The sequence below is a fragment of the Mirounga leonina genome, unplaced genomic scaffold (genome assembly GCF_011800145.1).
Source record: "Mirounga leonina isolate KUSES-001 unplaced genomic scaffold, KU_Mleo_1.0 Mir_201, whole genome shotgun sequence".
NCBI classification, from domain to species: domain Eukaryota; kingdom Metazoa; phylum Chordata; class Mammalia; order Carnivora; family Phocidae; genus Mirounga; species Mirounga leonina.
Genome location: NW_023270504.1, coordinates 14,680,355 through 14,704,309, shown reverse-complemented (window position 1 = coordinate 14,704,309; position 23,955 = coordinate 14,680,355). Strand labels below are relative to the sequence as shown.

The following is a 23,955-nucleotide window of genomic DNA, read 5'->3' as shown; positions in this document are numbered from 1 at the left end:
TATAAGAATGGTTGGTACCCTTGACCAGAATAATGGAGTAGGTCGGGGGAAGGGGGAGAAGCTCTAGGTGGAAGTGTTGATCATGAGTTGGTCTTTGAGCTGGTTGAGAGGACATAGCATTTTAGGTGGTTAAAATCGGCCTTTCCAAAGGACTCCCAACAGTATCTTCTGTTTCTCCTTCACAAACAAGAAGCACAACTCACTCTACCCAAAAAATCCTATCTCAGCTACCTAGTTGACTAAACTCTATATGCATATACATCCAAGCCAGAAATGTTGTATTCATCCATCCAATTATTCATTCAACAAATACTTATTGGGTATTTTCTGTGTGCCAGGTGCTGTAAGCTTTGTGAAGGACAGACATGGACCTTGCTCTTAAGGGCATACCGTTATTTTGTGGGAGAGACGATAATAAAATAATCACAAGTACATATTGGTAGACTGTGATAAACTCTGGGAAGTATGCATCATGCTTTGAGCAGATATATTGAACGGATTTGGCCCAATATGAGAGTTACTGGAAGAGGACTTTCTCACAAACATGAGGAATAAGCCTGCCTTTGAAAGTTCACCGGTGAAATTCCCAGAGTGGATCAGTACAAAGCAGTACAAAATCGTCCGAAAAATGAAGAATAAATAGCATCTTGGGCTTGAGACTGGACCATAACCTGAGTGAAAGTTTTGCTATATCTGAACACTTGGGTGGGATTGGTGTGGTTTGGGAATTGAGTAAAAGGAGAAAAACTGCAGGAGGAAGTTACCCTCCACTAAAAAATAGAGAGCAAGGCTTCACCAACTGGTTTTGATGATTATTTCATTCCCAGTGCAAGGTCTTCCAATCACTTGTTCACGGATATATTCTTTCTTCTGATTCTCTTCGACACATTTTGAACTCCTAAATATGCCTTAGTGATTAAGATCTATCACTAAACATAATAGACCAGAAAACTATTCTGTGGAATGGGACGGGGGTGGGGGGCAAAATATCAAAGTAAGCCTTAGTTAAATAAGTACTTTTTATAGTATGTAATAATATGCAAATGCTGTAAGAAAAAAATAGAGCAGGGTATGGTGTATCAGGAGAGGAATGATGAGGAATGAGTACGGGAAGAAAGGAGTTGAAATCAGAGAAGTTAATGGGTTGTACTGTTTGGGGATGTCATGGGTTGGTGTAATCGGCTGTTACTTAGGGAAATAGGGTGCCCCTGCAGATCTGAGCAGAGGAGGCACATGATCCGGCTTCACCCTTTGAAAGGGTCACTCTGACTACTGTGTTATGAGGAGATTTTGGAGAGCTGACAGAGCCTTCCAGAGTAAGTTCTGGTCCCCATCAGATTCTCTCCTAATATTTTTTCTTCTTAGCATATAACAAGATAATGATTAAATATTGAATTATATAATTATCATGTTTCTTTTAAGCTGCCAGTGATTATCAGTTACCATTGATTTAATAGCATCTTTTTTGGGGAAAAAGAGAGCACTGTGACCATATTAAATAAACCTCTCCATCTTTATTTCAGCAACAGTATATTTAAAAAGTACATGTTAGAGGGGCACCTGGGTAGCTCAGTTGGTTAAGCGACTGCCTTCGGCTCAGGTCATGATCCTGGAGTCCCAGGATCGAGTCCCGCATCGGGCTCCCTGCTCAGCAGGGAGTCTGCTTCTCCCTCTGATCCTCCCCCCTCTCATGCTCTCTCTCATTCTCTCTCTCAAATAAATAAATAAAATCTTGGGCGCCTGGGTGGCTCAGTCGTTAAGCGTCTGCCTTCGGCTCAGGTCATAATCCCAGGGTCCTGGGATCGAGTCCCACATCGGGCTCCCTGCTTGGCAAGAAGCCTGCTTCTCCCTCTCCCATTCCCCCTGCTTGTGTTACTGCTCTCGCTATCTCTCTCTCTGTCAAATAAATAAATAAAATCTTTAAAAAATAATAATAATAATAAATAAATAAAATCTTTAAAAAAAAAAGTACATGTTAGAATCAAGGCAACGCTTGTTTAATACCTGTTTACTCACACTCGGTATGGTAGGTAAGCTTCATGGAAAGCAGTCTTGTTCATTGCTGTATTTTTAGTCCCTTGGCCTAAGCCTTTCTTATAGTAGTTCCTCAATAAATATTTGTTGATTAAACTTTGATGATGACAGTCAGCTTAATTCCATGCTATTCAGAAACCTTATAATTTGCCTCCTTGTGAAATTTCGATATTCCCTGTCCATGTGATATTTATCCCAATATGAATTAGCAAATCATCTGTGAGTTTGGTTTATGCGATTCTTTGTAGGATCTGCTTAGAGGCTTGATGGTAGACCTGATCCATGACAAAGCCAAGAGAATGCAGGGACCTGAGATGCCTCTCAGAAGGCAGCTGAAATCTAGATCTTGCCGTTGGCCATGGCATTCGCATTTAGAAACTTTCACAGTTCAGGCCGATGTGGCTCCTAGAGAGCAAGGGAGATCTGGAAGACTATACTGTTGTACTAATATGGGTAAAGTGGATGGAGACCAAATCTTCAATATATAGACATCAGTGGCTCCTATAGAAAACTGAGGGGCCGGGGCGCCTGGGTGGCTCAGTCGTTAAGCGTCTGCCTTCGGCTTAGGTCATGATCCCAGGGTCCTGGGATCGAGCCCCGCATCGGGCTCCCTGCTCATCGGGAAGCCTGCTTGTGTTCCCTCTCCCACTCCCCCTGCTTGTGTTCCCTCTCTCGCTGTGTCTCTCTCTGTCAAATAAATAAATAAAATCTTTAAAAAAAAAAAAAGAAAAAACTGAGGGGCTTAGAAAGTAGTTCTTATGAGGTACAGATGATGGAAGCTTTAGAGCCAGTTGGAGAACTCCTTAGCCACTTAGGAGTAACCTCTCAGCTGTTTGGGAATTATTCTCTGAAGTGGTCAGTAACTTCAGAAGCACCCAACTCTTTGAAGTTGTAATAATCTTTACGTTTCCCACATCCGACACATAATAGGCGATTAGATGTTTGAAATGAAGACCTATTATAGATTGTAAAAAAAAAAAAAAAAAAGCAAGTCTTTACCCAAATCTGGACATCCCGGGGCATTTTTCTGCTTCTTACTTGTCACCCAGTCGGGATTCTTATTGTTACAAATGTCAGTGACCCAAACTATTTTCCACATTAATTCCAGGAGTGATACAAATGAATTCTTTAAGGCTCTTACCTTTTTTTGCTTTAGAAAGCTTCTTTCCACTTAACCAGAAAAATTAAGCCTCAGCCCAAATTATACCCTTTCAGTTTTTTAACCAAGGTTTCTTCTCTCTTCCCAAATTAAAAAAAAAAAAAAATCTTGGACAGGACTTTGACCACCTTGGATCACATGCCTATTTGCTGGAGCAAAGACTGGCCCTCTGGTCTTCAGTAATTTTCTCTCCTTGGCTGCAGCCAAAATTACTACTGGCAAGCCTTCCAGAAACCATGTGACTAGAAAGAAAGGTCCAATTCACCGTAGGAAACCAGGGTGTGAAAGACTGCGAGATCAGAGGTCTGCTGCTCCTCCCTTATAAATAGTGCTGCATGCACAGGGCCAAGAGGACGGTGAACCTGAGCATCTGCAGAATTCCAAGAATGATAGTATCAGTGATCCTCAAGGACGCTCTTTGCCGTACCTTGCAGAAGGAGGAATTAAAAAGGTAAGCAGGATGGGTCAGGCCTAGACCTGGGAGAATGGAGTGCAAGTGTTGAATTCTGAAGAAGAAACAGTAAAAACCATGCTTACTGGCCATCGTGAGCAAAGGAGATTGAGGAAAAATCACCCAGTCCTGTTGTGCTTAGGGAATTTCTGTTAATATTTCAGTATATATGCTTAATTGTACACACATATTTTGGGAGGGTCTTATTGCTAATACTGTGTTGAATACTATTTCCATTAGTAATAATTGTGTATGCCCATGGTTATATATTCATTGGAAAATTCTTTAGTAACTACAATGTTCTGTCCTGTGAACATAGAATTGTTTAATCACTTCTCTATTTTTAGGTGGCTGTGGTGTTTCCTACTTTTTGCTGTGAAAAAAATCCCATATAACATTCTTATATGCATGTCTATTTCCTAGACTTGGAATTATTGGGAAAGGATGTGACCTTTTTAAAAGGTTCAGTACCTTAATATTTTGCCAATTTGCTCTCTAGAAGATTTGTATACATTTATGTTCTCTCCTGCAGTACATGAGAGCATATGAAAGTGCCACCATTTCTCCATTACCTGCAGTTAACACTCTTGATTGGACAGATGAAATTTAAAGGTAACTGATAGAGAATCTACATGGATTGTTGTTAGTGATGCAGGTGGTTTAGAGTAGGGATTAGTTTTCCAGTTATCTTTTGCTAGGTAACCAACAACCCCAAATCTTAGTGGCTTAAAACAATAATGATTTATAGTTTCTCCCTTTCTTTGGGTTGACTGGGCTCAGCTATACCGTTCTTCTGTTCTTTGTGATGTAACTGAGGTCACACATGCAGCAGACACATTCAGCTGGAATTCGGTTGTGGCTGGAATAGCCAGTGTCTCTCTCCTCATGGCCTCTCATCACTTAGTGGTTTATCTAGAATTTCTTTATAACATGGCAGCTGGCTTATTTTATTTTATTTTATTTTTTTGTGAGAGAGCGAGAGCACGTGAGTACGTGCACGAGCTGGGGGGAGGAACAGAGGGAGAGAGAGCATGCTCAGCACGGAGCCTGTGGCGGGGCTTGATCTCACAACCCTGAGATCATGACTTGAGCCAAAATCAAGAGTCGGACTCTTAACCACCTAAACCACCCAGGTGCCCCATGGCAGCTGGCTTCTCAGGGGGAACATTTCAAGAGGACAAGCCCTAGTACACAAGCACTTATAAAACCTTTGCTTACATCATGCTTGCTCATGTCCTGTTGGTCAAAGCAAGTCACAAACCAAGACCAAAATCAAAAGTGGGAGAGGACTGTACAAGCCTGTGAATACCAGTAGGTGTGGTCATAGCAGACCATTGATGTAATAGATTACCAGAGATGGTAAATAAGTTACAACTAGGATCACAGCTCTAATTGATTAGCAGTAGCATTTTGAAGCACTGTATTCAGAAGAATTTGGAGACCAACTCCTGGATCAGTAGGAAAGCACGTTGCACTATAAGCTAGTGATATTTAAGGGCTTAGATTAGGAGGTGGGTATACTGGTTGTATTTACCATCTTTTAATGTCTGTGAATTTATATCATAAAGCTATAAACCTAAAAAATGAAAGCAGTTCATGAGCTTGCATGTAAGGTCGAATAAGTTTAAAGACATTTGAGTACTTGAGTAAATTGAGTCTTAAGCTTTTGTTCATCCTGGTTTCATATTGACAATACAGTTGATGTAGTATATCAATGATAGGTAGATAGACAGGTAGGTGTCTCACCTGCATATGCATTTGCATGTGTGTTTGTGTGGGGGGAGATTTTAAGTGCTTGACTAAGTTGTCAGCTTGAACTCTGAATCAACTCATGTGATTCCAGACAGTAATTATCAGGGGCAGTATTTCCAAGTAGGCACTATAGCACTCTGCGTTCTAAGGGAGACTTAAAGGAAAATGTTATTGGGCGCCTGGGTGGCTCAGTTGGTTAAGCGACTGCCTTCGGCTCAGGTCATGATCCTGGAGTCCCGGGATCGAGTCCCGCATCGGGCTCCCTGCTCGGCAGGGAGTCTGCTTCTCCCTCTTACCCTCCCCCCTCTCATGTGCTCTCTCTCTCTCTCATTCTGTCTCAAATAAATAAATATTTTAAAAAAAAAAAAAGGAAAATGTTATTCCTCTGATACAGTAGTGCAGTCTCCTTTTTATACTTTTCCCTCCCACCCCATACTGTGCTTCCTTTTCTTTGCATTCACGTGTGCATATATAAGCAAAATTGAGATTGTATTTAAAAATGAGATTATACTAGATGTACTTTTTATTTAATAAATATCTTAGAGGGCGCCTGGGTGGCTCAGTTGGTTAAGTGGCTGCCTTCAGCTCAGGTCATGATCCTGGAGTCCCAGGATCGAGTCCCACATTGGGCTCCCTGCTCGGCGGGGAGTCTGCTTCTACCTCTTGACTCTCCCCTGCTCATGCTCTCTCTCTCTCTCTCATTCTCTCTCAAATAAATAAAATTTTTAAAATATATATATATAAATAAATAAATATCTTAGATCTTTTTATATTAGTAGGTATAAGTCAGCACCGTTCTTTCAGTGGCTGCAAAATATGCTTTGATTATTTGACCATATCCCTATTGTTGGACATTTAGGTTTTTTAATTTTTTTTTCTCAATTTCTAAAAGTGTGTAGTGAACATACTCACACATAAACTTTGTGGTTATTTGCAAATATTTTTAGAAAATGTTAAATGTGGGATAGCTGGATTAGGCCATGTGTATATTTTAGCTTTTGATAAATATAGTAAAATCCTGCTGTACATCATAAATAGGGTCTAAATATTGAAATTATTAAAATGCATACTTATAAAATTAATGAAAGACCGCTGTTTTTCATTAAGTCCATGGAGTCACACAAAAAATAGGAAAGTGATAAAAAGTGACAAATTGTGCAAAACTGACTGCATAATGAATCAGAAAGCCCCAGGTACCAGTGCATCCCATTCCTGAATGCCTTTGGGAATTGGAGTTGGGTCATCTACTGGAGACATTTGATAGTCGCATCCAGATGAATGGTTTTACTATTCGTGGTTTACAGTTAGTCCAGCTGTCTTCCAAAAAGTCTTTACCATTTTATCCTCACACCAGGCAGTGTATGGGATTATCCTCTCTCGTATTCTTGCCAGGATTTGGTATTACCAGACTTAACGTTTTGGCTAATCTAATGGACAAAAATGGTATCTTGTTTGAATTTGTATGTTCTTGGTTTTGGCTATGCTTGGCAAGATTTCCTCTATTTGTTGCCAGTTTGAATGTCTTCTGTAAATTGCCTCTTCCATGTATTTTTTCTGTTTTTCTGTTCTGTCATATATTCATTTGTATTTTTTTTTTAAGATTTTATTTATTTATTTGAGAGAGAGAGAATGAGAGACAGAGAGCACAAGAAGGAAGAGGGTCAGAGGGAGAAGCAGACCCCCCGCTGAGCAGGGAGCCCGATGCGGGACTCGATCCCGGGACTCCAGGATCATGACCTGAGCCAAAGGCAGTCGCTTAACCAACTGAGCCACCCAGGCACCCCTATTCATTTGTATTTTTGATGTCTGAGCCAGTTAGCTTGGTAGAGATCTCCAAAGTATTTTGACTGTGTACTCCTGCAGGCAAAAAAGTTTTTGATTATACACCCCCATTGTATATTTGTAAATTACACATGTATTGCTGTCAGTTCATGTCTTACATATTAGTAAAGCTTATTTTTTCTTACTATGATTTAAAAATTAATGTACATAGGGGTGCCAAATATTGTTTCTCACAACCCGGTGGAAGTCTAGTGTACATCCACCTGGAAAGCCACGAGTTCAGAGCACAATATGAGTTAGGCCCTTTATCAGACAGTTAGATTTGCCAAGAGGGATGTGCTTCTTTCTGTGACCCAGTGTGTATGTAATTTGTACGTCTATGGGCACTGAGTACTCTAGTGAAATAGAAAGTAGCCATGGGTCAGACCTTGGCTCTATTACTTCTATTAGCCATATTTAAGAAAATTTCTTAATCCTGTTTTGTACCAGTTTCTTCTTGTCTTACCTGTTAAATAGGCTGATGATGTTATGAGGTAATTTATGTAAATAAACTTTGAAAAACTGTAGAACATGGTATAGGTATAAAATATATGGGTCTTTATTTTTAAAATTTTAATTCACATGGGTATTTGTTTTGCGAGTTCATCACATTGGGTAAAAAGAGAATACGTTTCAGTGTTGCTAATGCTGGGAAACAACTTAAGATGTATGACCTACTGGGCGCCTGGGTGGCTCAGTTGGTTGAGCGACTGCCTTCGGCTCAGGTCATGATCCTGGAGTCCCAGGATCGAGTCCCACATCGGGCTCCCTGCTCAGCAGGGAGTCTGCTTCTCCCTCTGGCCCTCCCCCCTCTCATGCTCTCTCTCTCTATCTCATTCTCCCTCTCAAATAAATAAATAAAATCTTTAAAAAAAAAAAAAGATGTATGACCTACTAACAGTGGTTCAGAAACATCATTTTAAGTCTTCATTCTGTGTAGATTTTAAACCTCTTGAAGGTAGGAACTTCACCAACACTTACTGTTATGTGCAATAAAAAGTTGGTGATGATATAGTGTACCTTTAATAATATACATATTCGGTTTTTAAAATGTTGTTTTCTACTTAAGAAAGCCCTGTGATCTAGGAATTAGAAATCAGTGTATTTGTGAAATGCCTGGTGGTTCTAAGAAAGGCTTTCTTTAAAGAGTAAGGTAGCTACTGTCCAGGGCTATAGATTAAAAAGGCAGGACCTAGCTTGAATATATTCTCCAGGGTAATGAAAAATTTAAGACATTGTGGTAAGCGCTGTGAATTGTGCAAGACTGTTGAATCTCAGATCTGTACCTCTGAAACAAATAATGCAATCTATGTTAAGAAAAAAAAAAGAAGAAGAAGAAGAAGGTAGCGGGAGGGGAAGAATGAAGCGGGGCAAATCGGAGGGGTAGACGAACCATGAGAGACGATGGACTCTGAAAAACAAACAGGGTTCTAGAGAGGAGGGGGGTGGGAGGATGGGTTAGCCTGGTGGGTATTGAGGAGGGCACATTCTGCATGGAGCACTGGGTGTTATGCACAAACAATGAATCATGGAACACTTCATCTAAAACTAATGATGTAATGTATGGGGATTAACATAAGAATAAAAAAAAACAAAAGAAAAATTTAAGACATTGTAACATTAGGGACTCTCACATAAGCAAGTAGAACTGAATTAAAAGGAGAGAATACTAAGGGCTGTATATAATACAGTATGCCCAGGAGTGACCATGAAAAGGCAATTTTGAATATAGATGTTGCTGTTTTTTAAAAATATATTTTATGAATTTTTTTGAAAAAATGAATTTAGCTGTAAAATAAATTGTAGAAAAGGGCAGCTGAAGGATGAAGTAAGAACTAAAACCCTTGTCTTTAATAAAAAGGAATAAAAAAATTGGGACCACACCTGTGTAAATGTTAGGTGTGAAATATTTAAAATGTATTAATACTCAGGCTCTGCAAAGGTGCTGGAAAAGAGGCGCTCTGAGGCAGGCACTGCTGGCTGGCATAGACCAAGCCCATGACCAGGAGTGGCTGGAGTAGGCTGGGACGAAGAACTATGGGCGGTGAGCCTAGCGAGGTCACATTCCTTCTGAACACTTTCCTCTCCCTCCCTCCTATTTGATTCTCAGAACAACCCCACAGGGTAGAAAGCAGGATAGACCTGGTCCAGTTCAAGTCACTAAAGCTTTTATGCTTACCCAGATGAATGGGGGGGGGGGGCAGATAGAATGTATACTTATTATTATCTATTTTCAAAACTTAGTTACTTAAAACTCTTGGAGGAGGTAAGAGACAGGAGGCAGACAAGAAATGAAATCCTTACTGAACTTGGAAAAAGAGGTAAGTTTCTCAGAAACTATTCATACTGAGAAATTTCTATACTTCAGAAAAAAAGCATAAAAGGACAAGAAAATCAACTTATATCTTTCTTTTATAGAGGATCCCAGGTCATTTTGAACATTTACCTAGTAATTCAGATTTTTACAATATCAAGTCAGCCCCGCTATTCTAATATGAATGATTTTCAGTTCAGCTGCTATTCCTTTCTCAGTGGAGCTGCAGAAGAAACTCTGGATTGAAAACAAGTAGTAGTATTGGTAGGAGAAGTAAAAGCCTTTGATGTGGTTCTAAATCCTTCCTGTATATAACAGTTCCTGCCTGGTCTTCTTTTAAAGCCTCATTGCAGAAAACCCTGAAATTAAAATATTTCACAATTTTTGGCTTCAATTCCTCAAAAACATAAAACGAGAGATATAATAGATTATCTGAGTTGAATAGTTATGTTTAATTAATCTTGTGTATCAGTTATTGCTATAGAACAAACCATCTAAAAATTCAGTGGCTTAAAACATTATTTTTGCACATATTCCTCTGTTGGCTGGGCAATTCATCTAGCTTCTGTTGGGTTTACTCTTGTATAAGATTAGCTGTGGGTCAGGTAGGAAATTTTGCTGATTTTGGCTGGTCTAGGATGGCCTTAATCTGGGATGGTGGGAACGACTGGGCTGTCTTTCACATGATCTCTCATCCTCCAGTAGGCTTGCCCAGGCTTGCCTTTGTGGTGAAGGCAAGTTCCAGGTGAGCGAGCAGAGCATTCCAGGTTTCTTGAGGCCTGGGCTCACTTCCACTGCTTTCTATTGGCCAAAGAAAGTCACAAAGCCAAGCTCAGATTCAAGGAGTGGAGAAACAGACTCCCATCTTTTTTTTTTTTTTTTTTAAGATTTTAGTTATTTGAGAGAGAGAGAGCAGGAGGGAGAGGGAGAGAGAATCTGAAGCAGAGTCTGCACTGAGTGCAGAGCCCAATAGGGGGCTTGATCCCCAGATCCTGAGATGGTGACCTGAGTGAAAACCAAGAGTCGGATGCTTAATGGACTGAGCTACCCAGGTGCCCCTGGACTCCCATCTTTTAAAGGAAGAATTGGGAACTCTGATTACAAGGGTTGTGGATACAGGGGTGGGTGGGATTGGGAGGTGGAGAATTGGAGCGTTTTTGTAATTCATATAGCATATGTGCCAAAAAAATTACTGAACCCAACTGAAGTTTATGGTTCCTCAGTCTTAAATATGGGATTACACTTGATCATGGTCATACTACTGATCATGTACTCCTGTGAGTATATAGAAAGTTAAATGAGTGTGTGTGCAATTCTCTTCTTTATTCTGTTAGTTCCTAACTCCTGTAGAGTAATTTATTTGTTTCTTTTGATGATGTGTTTAGTTGGTTTGGTAGTCTCATCAGGGCTATGTCTGTTTAAGGTTCAGAATGGGCCCTAGTGCTTCTGTTGTGGGGGCCGGGGGTGGGGAAGATACATAGGTTTCAGTGTGTTTCTGAGAAATAGAAAACCTCCCCTATCCTGCCCACACCTAAAACCCATTGACCAGGCACTTGATGTCCTCTTCCCATGTTTTATTTTCCTTGTGGCACATAGCACTGGCTCAAGTTCTTGTTCATTCACTTTTTTGGTGGTTTGTCATCCCCCACTGGGATGTAAGCTTCATAAGAGCGGAGACCTCCTCTGACCTGTTCACTGCTGAATTCTCAGACCTTAGAATAGTGCCTTCGTCTTCTCAGGAAGTGCTCAGTAAATATTTGTTGAACAGTTCTAATAAAAGTTTCGTGACAAGAGTGTTATGTGCTCTGTCTCTGGTACATTGTAGACACTCATTAAGTATTTATGCAATCTTGAAGGAGGCTCATGGACAGTGGGAGCTCAGAGAAAATGAACATTTGAGCCACAAAGGGTTTTTTCATGATGCAATGAAAGGCAGATGAGCAGGAGAGTTTAGGATATGATACATTTGTTGCAATGTTATACCATTGGACTTCAGGCTGGGAAGGAAGGAAGTGGAATAAGAATCTGATGGGTTGGCATAGAAATTCTCTCAAAACCAGAGAATTCACGGAGGGAAAGTATGTTGGGAGGTTAGGGCTGTGTTGATGCAGTGTGCTCACTGAAGTAGTGATTTCAAATGTGCCACATTGTGGGCCTGAATGGGCGTGAACGCTTGGCTCAGGTGCTTGAAGGACCTTGAGGGGTAGGGGTAAACAGCTGCTGTTTGAGATTGTGCATCAGTAGAGCTGACGTCTTCAGGGGAAAATCCTTAACAGCCAGGATATTGGGGTAATGCTTTGAAAAGTTTGAGGCCATAGGAAAGTTTGCTAATTAGGGAGCACCACTTCCATAAGTAGTTTATTTTTATTTATTTGTTTATTTTTGTATAACTGTAGGTAGTTTAGTTTACAAAATAGGTGGAGTGCACGCTGGGTCGGGGACAGAAAGAACAAAGCTTTGTAGGGCTAATGCTGGGTCAGGGGATGGATTGAGAAGGGAACGGGGATGGTATGAACCCTGGGCATCAAGGGGCTTGATTTAGGGGATTTAGTTTCAGTAGACCCTTAGACAGAAGTGACCCTGGGACTAAGGGACAGAGGGGCCATGATTCATTTGGCCAAGGGGGATGGTCAGCCCAGGAATTTATGTAGTACCATTTATCAGGTACTAAAATCCAAAGATGAGGATTTTCAAATTAGTACTGTCTGTGTTTTGGTCATAAAGTTTTTTGCATTGGTATTAGCAGAAGTAGATGTTTTAAATGTAAATAAATAATCTCTTCTTTTTGCTGCTGGTCACTTGGAGAGTTCAAATTGTGTGGTGAACCAGAACAAAATTTCATAATCTTTAAACCACAAAGTTACCTAATGGACAACAGAGTAGGAATCACAGTAGTGGAAGACTTTACAAATTCCTGAAACCCCCTAGAAATAATTTTAGGAAAGGCCTTTGATGATAAGCTCATAAATAGGGACTGTGTAACATGAAGAATGATTAATAGTAATTACTTTCTTGCCTTTAACCCTTTGGTCAGACTTGTCCCACTGAAGGGAACAAGGCAGGTTAAAATCTATAATGTAACTCTCTGCACATCTAGTTTGTTCTGTGCGATTAGCAATAGTTTGAACTCTGTGGATCAATTAATATTTATTTTACTGCTACTTATATCTGATGCTAAGAATTTTTAAGCCTTTTTTGAGTATATGTTTTATTTCATTACAAAAAATTTAATACGTACCAAATTAATACAACATTTGTCAGACGATACTTACATGATACTCCTGCACATGACACTCAGCTTTACAGATGTGTCTTGGACCTTTGAAGCCCCTCTTACTTATCCTTCCTCAGTCTAATCCCTGTGTTTTCTGTGTCCCCACATCATAGACAGCTACCATCCTGAATTTGTGCTTATAACATTCTCAATGGGTTTTCTTAAATTTTATCACATATGTCTGAGTCCATATACAATACATGGTTTAATTTCTCCTGCTGTTTTTTTAAAAACTATACAGTGGTAAAGTTATTCTTTGTGTGATTTAATTTTTTTTTAAGATTTTATTTATTTATTTAACAGAAAGAGTGAGAGAGAACACGAGCAGGGGGGAGAGGTAGAGGCAGAGGGAGAAGCAGGCTCCCCACTGACTAGGGAGCCCAACTCAGGGCTTGATCCCAGGACCCTGGGATCGTGACCTGAGCAGAAGGCAGACGCTTAACCGACTCAGCCACCCAGGCGCCCCTTATTTAATTTTGTTAAACACAGTTTTTTGATGAGATTTATCCGAAGTTGATGTGGTTTATTTTTATGACTATGCAGTATTTCACTATATGATTATACTACAGTTTAACCATTTACGAGATTAGTGGACATTTGTTTCCTATTTTATGGCCATTATGTGAACATTGTTGTATGTCTCCTCATGTACATTTGCAAGAGTTTCTCTAGAATATATAACTATCATTGAGATTGTAAGGTATGTGCATTTCAACTTTATTGAATATATTTTCTGAAGTGGTACTGTTAAGTTCCCTCCAGCAGTATATGAGTTCTTGTTGCTTCATATCTTTGTCAGCGCTTGATATTGTCCAACTTTTACATTTTTGACAATCTGGTGATTATCAAATATTTTCTTATTGTGGCTCTTACTTTGGATTTCCCAGATTAGTAAAATTTAGCATCTTGTATTAGGTCCAGTGTATATTTGTATTTTGTCCTCTGTGACCTGCCTATTTATATATTGTCTGCTTTTCTTGGCATCTTTTTTCTTACGACTTTTAGAATTTTTATGTTTGTCTATTAATGATAAATAGTAACCTTTTACAAATCTGCTCTCCAAGTTTGTAACTTGCTTTCACTTTCTTTATGGGCTCTTTTGATGAACGTAATTCTTCATTTTAGTGTAATTATTAATCAGTCTTCTGTAGGTTGTGATGGGGATTTTTCTTCCTCTTTCTAGCCCTTTTTGTCTTTTTCCATTTTAGTCCTTATATTTCTTTGTATTGCTGGCTGGTACATCCAGTACAGTGATAAATAGAAGCAACTACAGCTCTGACTTAAAAATAACTGCTTCTAACTTTACCATTGAGAATGATATTTAGGGACACCTGGGTGGCTCAGTCCACTAAGCATCTGACTCATGATTTCGGCTCAGGTCATGATCTCAGGGTTGTGAGATTGAGTCTGCTTGAGATTCTCTCCCTCTGCCCCTTCCCCACTTGTGTGCATGTGTGCACTCTCTCGAATAAGTCTTTTTATTTTTTTTATTTTTTTATTTTTTAAGATTTTATTTATTTGAGAGAGAGAATGAGATAGAGAGAGAGAGAGCATGAGACGGGGGAGGGTCAGAGGGAGAAGCAGACTCCCTGCCGAGCAGGGAGCCCAATGCAGGATTTGATCCTGGGACTCCAGGATCATGACCTGAGCCGAAGGCAGTCGCTTAACCAGCTGAGCCACCCAGCGCCCCCCAAATAAGTCTTTTTAAAAAAAGAATATTTAATGAAGGTTTTTGAAAGGTATCCCTTTCAGATTAAGAAAATTCTCTGCTATTCCTAGTTTGATAAGAACTTTTATTGTGTGAGTGTTGAATTTTATTGAATATTTTTTCTGCATCCATCGAAATGACTTTTTAAATTTTTACCTCAGTGAATTACTGTGAATTGTGTTAATACACTTGTTAATGGTAAACCAACCTTACATTCTTGGAGTAAACCCACCTCGGGTTACGATGTACTTTCTATTTTATACATTGCTCTGTTGGATTTGTCGGTGTTTTGTTTAGGACATTGCCATTTATGATAATGAGTGAAATTGCCTTATAATACTTTTCTCTTATACTGTCATTGTCTGCCCTTGATATCAAGGTTATTCTAGCCCCAGAAAGTGAATTGGAGGGTATTCCATTTTTTTATGTTCTGATTGCATGAGATTGGAATCAGTTATTGGGAGAAAGGTGTTGTTATAATTTTTGACTGTTGTGATGACTTCATTTTCTCTGTGAAGTTCTGTCATTTTTTTTTAATTTGTGAAATTATGTTAGCAGATGTAGGCAAGTGTGGAATGATATATTTTATTAGGTACAGAATGTGTCATCAGAATGAATTCAACATTTTATCATTAGAAGGGGACCTTGACCTCCATTTATACTCAGGGCCTTGCCTATTTTGTCTGATTTTAATATATCATGCCAGCCTTCTTTTATTTAGTACTTGCCTAATATAATTTTTCCTACTCTTTTACTGTTAAAAAAAAAAAACAACTTTGTGTATCCGTTTTGTACATATCTCTTTTAAATAGCATATAAATTTTTATCTAGTTTGAAACATTTTTTCATCTAGAAATTTAGTCAGTTTCTACTTCTTGTGATCATTGGTATATTTAAAATTATTTATGCCTTCCTCTTTTATACTTCTCTTGCTTTTTTTGATTTTTAAGAAGATAAGCTATATCATTTTTTACATTGTATAGACCTCAAATATTTAGATAGCGGTAGATAATAAATTTTACCTTAGTAGTTGACTTTTAGGAGACGTAAATTTCAGTATGTACCACAAATTCAGTAAGAAGTTATTAGAGGAAATGCCTGATAACAGGTCTTCATAATTTTGGAAGAAGTAATTCTAAGGAGGATTACTGACTGTTCTTTTGTGTAGTTGGCTAGTTAAATATGCTGGTTAAATGCTTTTTGCTTTTTTGTTGTTTGTGTTCATCAATGGAAGCAGAATGTTAAAACTTAAAAACTAGAATTTCTTAATAATAATCTGATATATATATTGGCTTTCTGGTGACTTAAAGGAAAATGTCATTTTTTCATCAAGACTTCAGCCAGCACCGAGTGCCATCTGGATTAAGGTCTGTACTTGTGAGTACAGAGAAATCATAGGCTTTACCCTGAGGGGTTCAGATGTCCCAGCATTATCTCCTGATGTTAAGTTAATGCCAGATAAGAGTGAAAAACCTCTTTCTTGCTGTATCAGTATTGAGCTAAACCTCTGGGTTCATAGAGGCATGGCTGAAGCATAGGGAGGAAAATGAAGCAAGGGGATGAGAAACAGTAAGGAAGAGTCAGAAAAGAAGGAAGGAATTCTAGTAGGGGTGTGCAGGTCGAATAGAGTGGCACTGACCGTTTCCTTCCGTTGCCTGTCTTTATTTTTTATTTTTTTTAAAGATTTTATTTTATTTATTTGAGAGAGAGAGTGAGAGAGAAAACAAGAGAGGGTAGGGTCAGAGGGAGAAGCAGACTCCCCACTGAGCAACGAGCCTGGTGTGGGACTCGATCCCGGGACTCCGGGATCACGACCTGAGCCGAAGGCAGTCGCTTAACCGCTGAGCCACCCAGGCGCCCCAGTTGCCTGTCTTTAAACAGATTATTTAAAGATGCATGCATGAACTCCTAGTGCTTATCTGAAAGCTCATTTTCACATACTGGGGAGACTTCACAAGCTCTGAGGTGTGTTTTTATAGTATCAGCTGTCTCACCTGGCAAGAAGGAAGTCCAGACAATCCCAAACTTGTTTTAATCAAGAGATTAAATAAAAACATTTTGGGGGCATATGGGTGGCTCAGTCCATTAAGCGTGTGACTTGTGATTTTGGCTCAGGTCATGATCTCAGGGTTGTGAGATCGAGCCCCTTGTGGGGCTCTGCACTGGATGTGGAGCCTGCTTAAGATTCTCTCACTCCCTCTGTCTCCCCCCTCCCCCAACCCATGCAACTCTTATTAGTAAAAGAGCTCTTGCTGGCGATGGAAGAAAGCAAGTCTTTCCTATTAAGTCCCTAAACCCTGATTTTTCTTCAGGTCCCGTGTGTGTATTGCTCTGTTAGTCTTTAGTCGGACATCTTCCTGATCTGGAGTAGTTTGGGGACCTGTAGATTTTTTAATAAGCTTTAGCATCACCTGTATCAGGACTTTAAATGTGACTTACTTAGAATCAAATGGAATATGTTTTCTTCTGCAAAAGAGGATAACCATTTAAAGATGTGAATCGTAATCTTGGGCATATAATATTATTAATCTTTATCTATAATTTGTTTTACTCTGCACTCAAGATTGCAAAGGCCTCCACTTGGGTGACAAGACTATGAGCGATAGAATTATTTTCTCACAATCTTCACAGTGAATCAAACACATGGGAAAGAATAGTGAAACAATTTCTGGCTTCTGTGGAACTGAGCATGATAACACCTTACTGACCCAAATGTCCTAATAACCCCTGAAACAACTCGCATGGCTCTCTGAAAATAACTCCTCTCTGATTGAAGATCTTGTTTATCTTCAGAGACACTCCTGAAAAGTGTGCCCTGAATGACTGGCCCTGTTCTCTGTCAGTTTATACACAGATAGATCCAGGTGTATGGAGAAGGTAATTTTTATCATTGTACATGTTATTTTTGTTTGCTTTCTGAGACGGTTACTTGTATTAGAAGGTAGTTTCCATTTTACAGTCTTGCTCTTTGAAGTTTCCTGTGTCAGTTCTTGTCTCACAAAGTGAGTATTGCAGGGGCCTCCCTTGGAATGCGATCTTTAACTGGCAGAGGAATCAGAAAGGTAGAGTATTTCCTTGCTTTTTTTTTTTTTTCTTTAAGGAATAGAACCAAGTCAGTCATTACAACTTCTGTGAATCAGAAGAGGAAGTATCTGGAAATTTTTGTAGAGCAGTGTAGAAAGTTGTTTTTTTTACTTTAGAAAGTTGGTTGTATAGAGTTTCTCAGGTTTAGTGGTGGAACTATATATGACACTGAATTTTTGTTTTAGTTTTAGTAAGAAAGCATACAGAAATTCAGTATTCCACTTAGAGTAAGTGTTTCTGGCATCCAGCAAGGTAACACTGCTTGCTGTTGGTCTCTTCCTGTAACGATCAGCTTATTCTACTTGTTATTTCCAGGGCTTATCCTTTTCTTTTTTCTAGCTTTATTGAGCTATAATTGGTGTATACCACACCAAGACTTTTTATTGAAGTACAACTTCCCAGCAGTAATTTTTTCATTATAGTCTTCTCATACATTTGTTTGGTATGAACTCTGCTCAGGAATTATGGTTTTGTTTCCCTCTCTCTATAGGACATGAAAAAGTTCATGCATTTATTCAAACATTTGAGCCCCTAATACATGTTAAATATTGACTGTCTATTGGGAATATAATAACGAACCAGACAGACCTGGCCCTTACCCTTGCATATGTTGTAGTCCAAACACAAAACTCCTTGCATTGAACTTAAAAAATTACAAATAAAAAGTTGGAAAATTTTAAATAAATTTATTTTTTAGTTGAGAAAAGATGAAATTAACTGAATTTTTTATGTTACATAATCAGGCAGTGGGATGCAAAGATGAAATAGGCAAGGTCTACAAACTAGTTATTCTCAGAACTTCACAATTGACTTTGGTAGTCACTAGTAATGTAATAACATTTATCCAATACCTACTATTTGCTAGATACAATGCTAGACGCTAGGGTAGCAAATTGCATGCCAGTAGTAGAGCTTTTGTATGTTTTTTAGTTTTTTTAAGATTTTGAGAAAACAGTTTACTTGAATTAAAACTACTTGCATTTGTACCTGTTATTTTAAGTTTTTGGCTGCTTGTTTTATGCTGTTTGTGGAACCCTGAACTATGTTCCAGGCACTCTGCTCAGTATTTTATATGCATTATGTGTGTCATTTATTGCATACACCATATGGACTCTCCCACCAGTTGTTGAGCATTTTATGTACCTGTCACTTTGTAAGCATTTCATCTCTTTACAAATGAGGAACCTAAGCCTCAGAGAACTGGCAGAGCTGGGATTCAAACTTGGGGTAGGTAGCAGTTGTGGGTGTGGATCCCACCGGAAAAGATCTTATAGCAGTTGAGCTTTATGGTAAAATTGTCACCTACAGTATAAATAACAGAGGATCAGATTATTTAAAATTCACCAATTCAGAAGAGAGGCAACAGAAGATTGGAGTGGTACTCAACTATGGAATTAATCAATTTTATAGAACCAATATTATATCTGTTATGACCAGCTTTTTTATTTATTTTTTTTGTTTAAAGATTTTATTTATTTATTTGTCAGAGAGAGAGACAGAGCACAAGCAGGGGGAGCTGCAGGCAGAGGGAGAAGCAGGCTTCCCGCCGAGCAGGGAGCCTGATGAGGGACTCGATCCCAGTATCCTGATCATGGGTCATGGGATCATGACCTGAGCTGAAGGCAGCCACTTAACCGACTGAGCCACCCAGGCATCCCAGTGACCAGCTTTTAAAAAAAAAAAAAAAAAACTCCACCCATTTCAGCTCATACAACTATTGTCGTAAACCTAGGATCAAATTTATAATGAAATTTTAAAAAATTAATTCCGTAAAATTAGGCTGGAAATTTATGTATTTTCTTACAGCCAGTGTCCTGTGTAAAGGTAGTCATCTTATGCTAATGGCTTTAAAAACTGATAGTATGAAAAATAATCTCTTTTTTAGTACATTTTCGAATGCTCCCCCCTCCCCCCCTTTCTTACAGGTTCTGGGCTTTTATTGGCTTTACAGTTCTCTATTTAGAAGAGAAAAAAAAAAAAAAACCAAAATAGAGTGTAAAGTAGCTATAATACATTCACCTGCCAAAGTATTGCCTCACCTCCATCTGAACATAGCCCTGCCTCCCTGGTTTCTATGGGTGTAGTAGAAATCTTATATGGTTTTTGAAGGGTAAGGAACAGGACTTTTGCAGTTATGACCCAGTGGCATAAACTGACCTCAGTCTATACCAGCTTGCTTTATTATTGACCTAATTATCTTACCCACAGCAAATCTGATACGGTTTTTATCTTGCCCGTTTTTCTTTTATTTTAAGCCAATTGTAAGTGGGCAGGCATCTCTGATTTTAACTGGCATTAAATTAGAATTAACAACTGAATAATTCAACTGATGTTATACAACTTAGAACACAGACCAGACAATAAATTACTGAATCTAACATTCCAAGTATTTTCTAGTGTGCCTTTAACTTTTGCTGGGCACAAATGGAAATTCTCAGCTTCTAACGATCATAAGAAGGGTTTGTTACTGTTTAGTAATACAAATTAAAACACAGCTGGGAATGAAGTAGTTAGCCCAGTCTCACAGACATTAGCCTCCCTCTGTTTATTTCCGCCTGTGTGTATTCCTAGAAGTAAACAGCTGTGCATTCAATTTTATTCTTTATTCCTTTACTTAAAATCTGGATTTCAAAAGAAGCAAACTGAGCATTTAGGCTTAGAAAAATTGCCTTATCTTTTTCAGTTGAAACAATGATATATCGATATGTCCATAATATTAAAATTTTTTGAAGTAGATTTATCCACAATTTCATATAGTTGTGGCCATAATTTATCTACCCTTTACTAGTTTGCCCAGGAGGTTTAACAAAGTATAAAAGCAAAAAAAAAGGGGGTGGGGGCGCGGGTGGCTCAGTTGGTTAAGCATCTGCCTTCAGCTTAGGTCATGATCCCAGGGTCTTGGGATCGCGGGGAGCCCCACGTCGGACTCCCTGCTCAGCAGCAAATCTGCTTCTCCCTCTCTCCCTCTTCTTCTCCCTCTGTGATCTCTCTCATTCTCTCTCAAATAAATAAATACATTTTTTCTTTTAAAAATGTATAAAGGCTGTAAGAGGACTAGAAAGTTCCTCGGCTCTCTTCCCTACCTCTTCACCTCCTTTTTTCTCCAACCACTGGTGACAGTTTCTTACAAAGATTACACTGTATTGTATAGTTAAATCATAATATATTCCATTAGTTTCCTATTTTCAGTGGTTGGTTTTTCTAATCCTTTTTATTAATTTAAGTCTATAAAAAACATCCTTGAACATAAATTCCTTAAAGCATTTTCTTCAGCTAAGTTCATAGTTGTAGAATTGCTGGGTCAATGAGTATGAATTTTAAACTTGACACTTTATAGTAAGGTGTCTTAAAATTTAACTGGAGCGGGGATGGGACACAAAAGCTTTATAATCTTAATATTCTGAGAAGTAATTTTTTTGCTACTCAAATGCTAAAATATTAAATAAAATTGATAGTAATAATAATATTAATAGCTCACATTTATGAAAGAAAGCAATAAGGCTTTTGTTTTCACTTAAATCAAAGGATTTTTGTAGAAACCCTAGTCTTATGAAATGTCTGGCACTCAGGGGTTTTGTTTGTTTTGTTTTTTTTTAACTATTTAAGTTTTTAGAAATTCAAGTCCCTTCTTAGCAGCAATACGTTAACATTTTATATTAGAAATGTTCAGAACATTCCCTAAAGAGAGTAGGAAAACTTAGGTATTTTTATGGAATATTTTCTTTTACTCTTCAGCTTTACCCCTATATTTTTAAAGAAAAGCAAATTCTCTCACAACTCATTTTGAATCAGTTACTGTTTCTTTTTTTTTTTTTTACTGGAAAAATAAACTTCAGCGAATGTCCGAAAACTTCCATCTGAATTGGCTAAAATATGTTTTTGTGTTTTTCTAAAGGCTGAAGTGTTTCCTCATTTGTAAGAAAACCCTTTATGTATTAAGAGCTAATTGGTTCAATAGTTAGCTACCTACTAAAACATAGTCAATACCCCATCTCACTCTGTGATTCTCATGTGCACCTAAGACTGAGAACTACTATTTTGATCTCTCAGATTTTGCAGGTAGGATCTTGCTCCAAGTAATAGTTTAACCTTTTATAGATTTAAAATGGAGCCTTTACTTTCTAAAGTATGCCGACTACTCTTGCTTCTCCAGGATTAGAAGGTACTCAGATACTGGTATGTTGAGAATATGCCAGTAAAACAATTTCTAGGAGCAAAAACGTTTGGCATTGAAAGAAGAGGATTTACTATAACATATGTGCTTTTGGAAATTAACCAAGACTGAATATGTGGGTGCGAGCTTCAAACAGAACCGAGAATGTTCTTTCCTTTGGGGCAAAGGAAAGAAATACAATCTCAGTTATTCAAACTAGATACCGTTTTCAAAACAGAATGAGTAGATTTTTCTGGAGCCGTAAAGTAGTCTTACTTCTCTTCCTATAATATGGATTTGCACGCACTCATTTAAGTGAATGGCCAAAAAAAAAATTATTAGTTATCTAATGCGAATCAGAAATCATCTAACTTCTGAAAAGCAGTTGTACTATGATGCAATCATTTGGGGGAAATGCAGGAAGTTCACAATTAGGTTTATTGCTTTAGCAGTTGCTTTGTATTTCTGTCGAAATACAAGTTTGTTTTAATATAAAATGGAATTATTATACATTTGCCTTAGTTTAACGTTTTTACTTAGTACAGAACTTAAGTAATTTGAGAGGAACAAGTTGCTATTCCAACTTTAATTTTATTCCCACTAGAAAGTTCTCAACATTAAATTCCTTTATTCAACAAATTACTGAGTTCCTACTATGTGTCAGGCAAGCTCTGATTTTTTTTTTTCCCCTGTCAGCATTTTGTTAGGTGATTTTAAAATGGTGACCCTAGTTTACTGCATTATTCTTTCATAGGAGATGGGTTTGTACTTAATTTTAACCCTTCTTCTACCTAAGAGTGTTATACTGAACATTTCTGGGGAAAATGTTTTCTTTTGAAGCATGTAGGCAAAGAAAATAGGTTATTTATGGGTAAAGTTGATTTTTCTTAAACATGAAATTACTGGACATAATTCATCCCTTCAATTTATTTCCTTGAAGACAATTTTTTTCTGTAATGTTTTAGTATTTAAAGGAACCAAAATTAAAAGGAAGTCTCTCTCCGCACTTTCTAGTCTGGCCATTCAGTTTGAAGATACTAATATATTCCTTGTCAGATTGCTTTGTGGCTTTAGCTAAAGAACGAAGCACTTGAGCATTTCATCTTGTAAGAATGTGGACCTTATGAACAAATTCAGATAGAAATTTCCTTCCAAGTATTATATTAGCAAGGTAGTAATGAAATAGTACTTGAAGTTATAGGGGAGGTAAAAACTAGACAGTATAATTAGAAAAGTTACAATTTAGTAAGTATAGAAGGGTCAGCATTCACAATTACTTTGGAAAACTGCAGTAGGCTTTTTCATTTTCTTCAAGTGTTTATAATCTTGATGTGTCATTTCATCCCAGTATTTTCAAGGAGCAGTAGGATATTACTACATTAACTTGAGTTTTACATATTCTTATTTGAACATTAATTGCTAGAATAACAATGTTTTTTCTAAGCTGATTTTTACTAAAAAATCAGAGGCAAGAAAATTCTAGCTTTATTTTCCCTGTCTTATAACTACACAAGTTTGCTTTATCTTTTAAAAGAATAGCATTTTATTGTATCATGTAAAAAGTATTCCTTATATTGATTTTCTGGTTAATTCAGAATGTTTTGTTTATGAAAAAGGAAAAGAAGGCATTTCATTGAAAAATGTTTTTATAGGGGAGTAGCATAGAAAAATAACCCATTTGCATGTGTGTTTTAAAATTTAAGTTAATACACTGAATTCAAGCTTGATTATGCTACATGTATCCTGGTTTTTAATAAATTTAAATTTAAAATTAATAGTCAACTGAAATTTGTATAGAATATCAAAGTATCTTTTTAATTTTATTATGTTATATTAATCACCATACATTACATCATTAGTTTTTGATGCAGTGTTTCATGATTCATTGTTTGTGTATAACACCCAGTGCTCCATTCAGTATGTGCCCTCTTTAATACCCATCACCAGGCTAACCCATCCTCCCAGCCCCCTCCCCTCTAGAACACTGAGTTTCTCAGAGTCCATAGTCTCTCATGGTTCGTCTCCCCCACTGATTTTCCCCCCTTCATTTCTCCCTTCCTACTATCTTCTTTTTTTTTTTTTTAACATATAATGTATTATTTGTTTCAGAGGTACAGGTCTGTGATATTTACCACTGTCTCAGATGTTTTCATCATTTCTTAAACATTTACTTTTTCATTTTCTGTTATATTTGTCATTTGCCTG

General features: G+C 37.9%; 1 protein-coding gene across 9 annotated transcripts in view; it reads left to right on the top strand.

The window, feature by feature from the left end:
• PLEKHA5 (pleckstrin homology domain containing A5) overlaps nt 1-23,955 on the top strand; it is a 244,241-nt gene that overhangs the window by 9,079 nt on the left and 211,207 nt on the right. The window contains exon 4 of one of the 9 annotated variants that reach the window (XM_035028130.1): nt 339-763. The exons of the other annotated variants lie outside the window; for them this stretch is intronic. Within the exon in view, the coding sequence (XP_034884021.1) occupies nt 339-423 (85 nt within the window). The 3' untranslated portion in view covers nt 424-763. Of the gene's footprint in view, nt 1-338; nt 764-23,955 lie in introns of those variants that run through there. 9 annotated transcript variants of the gene reach the window in all.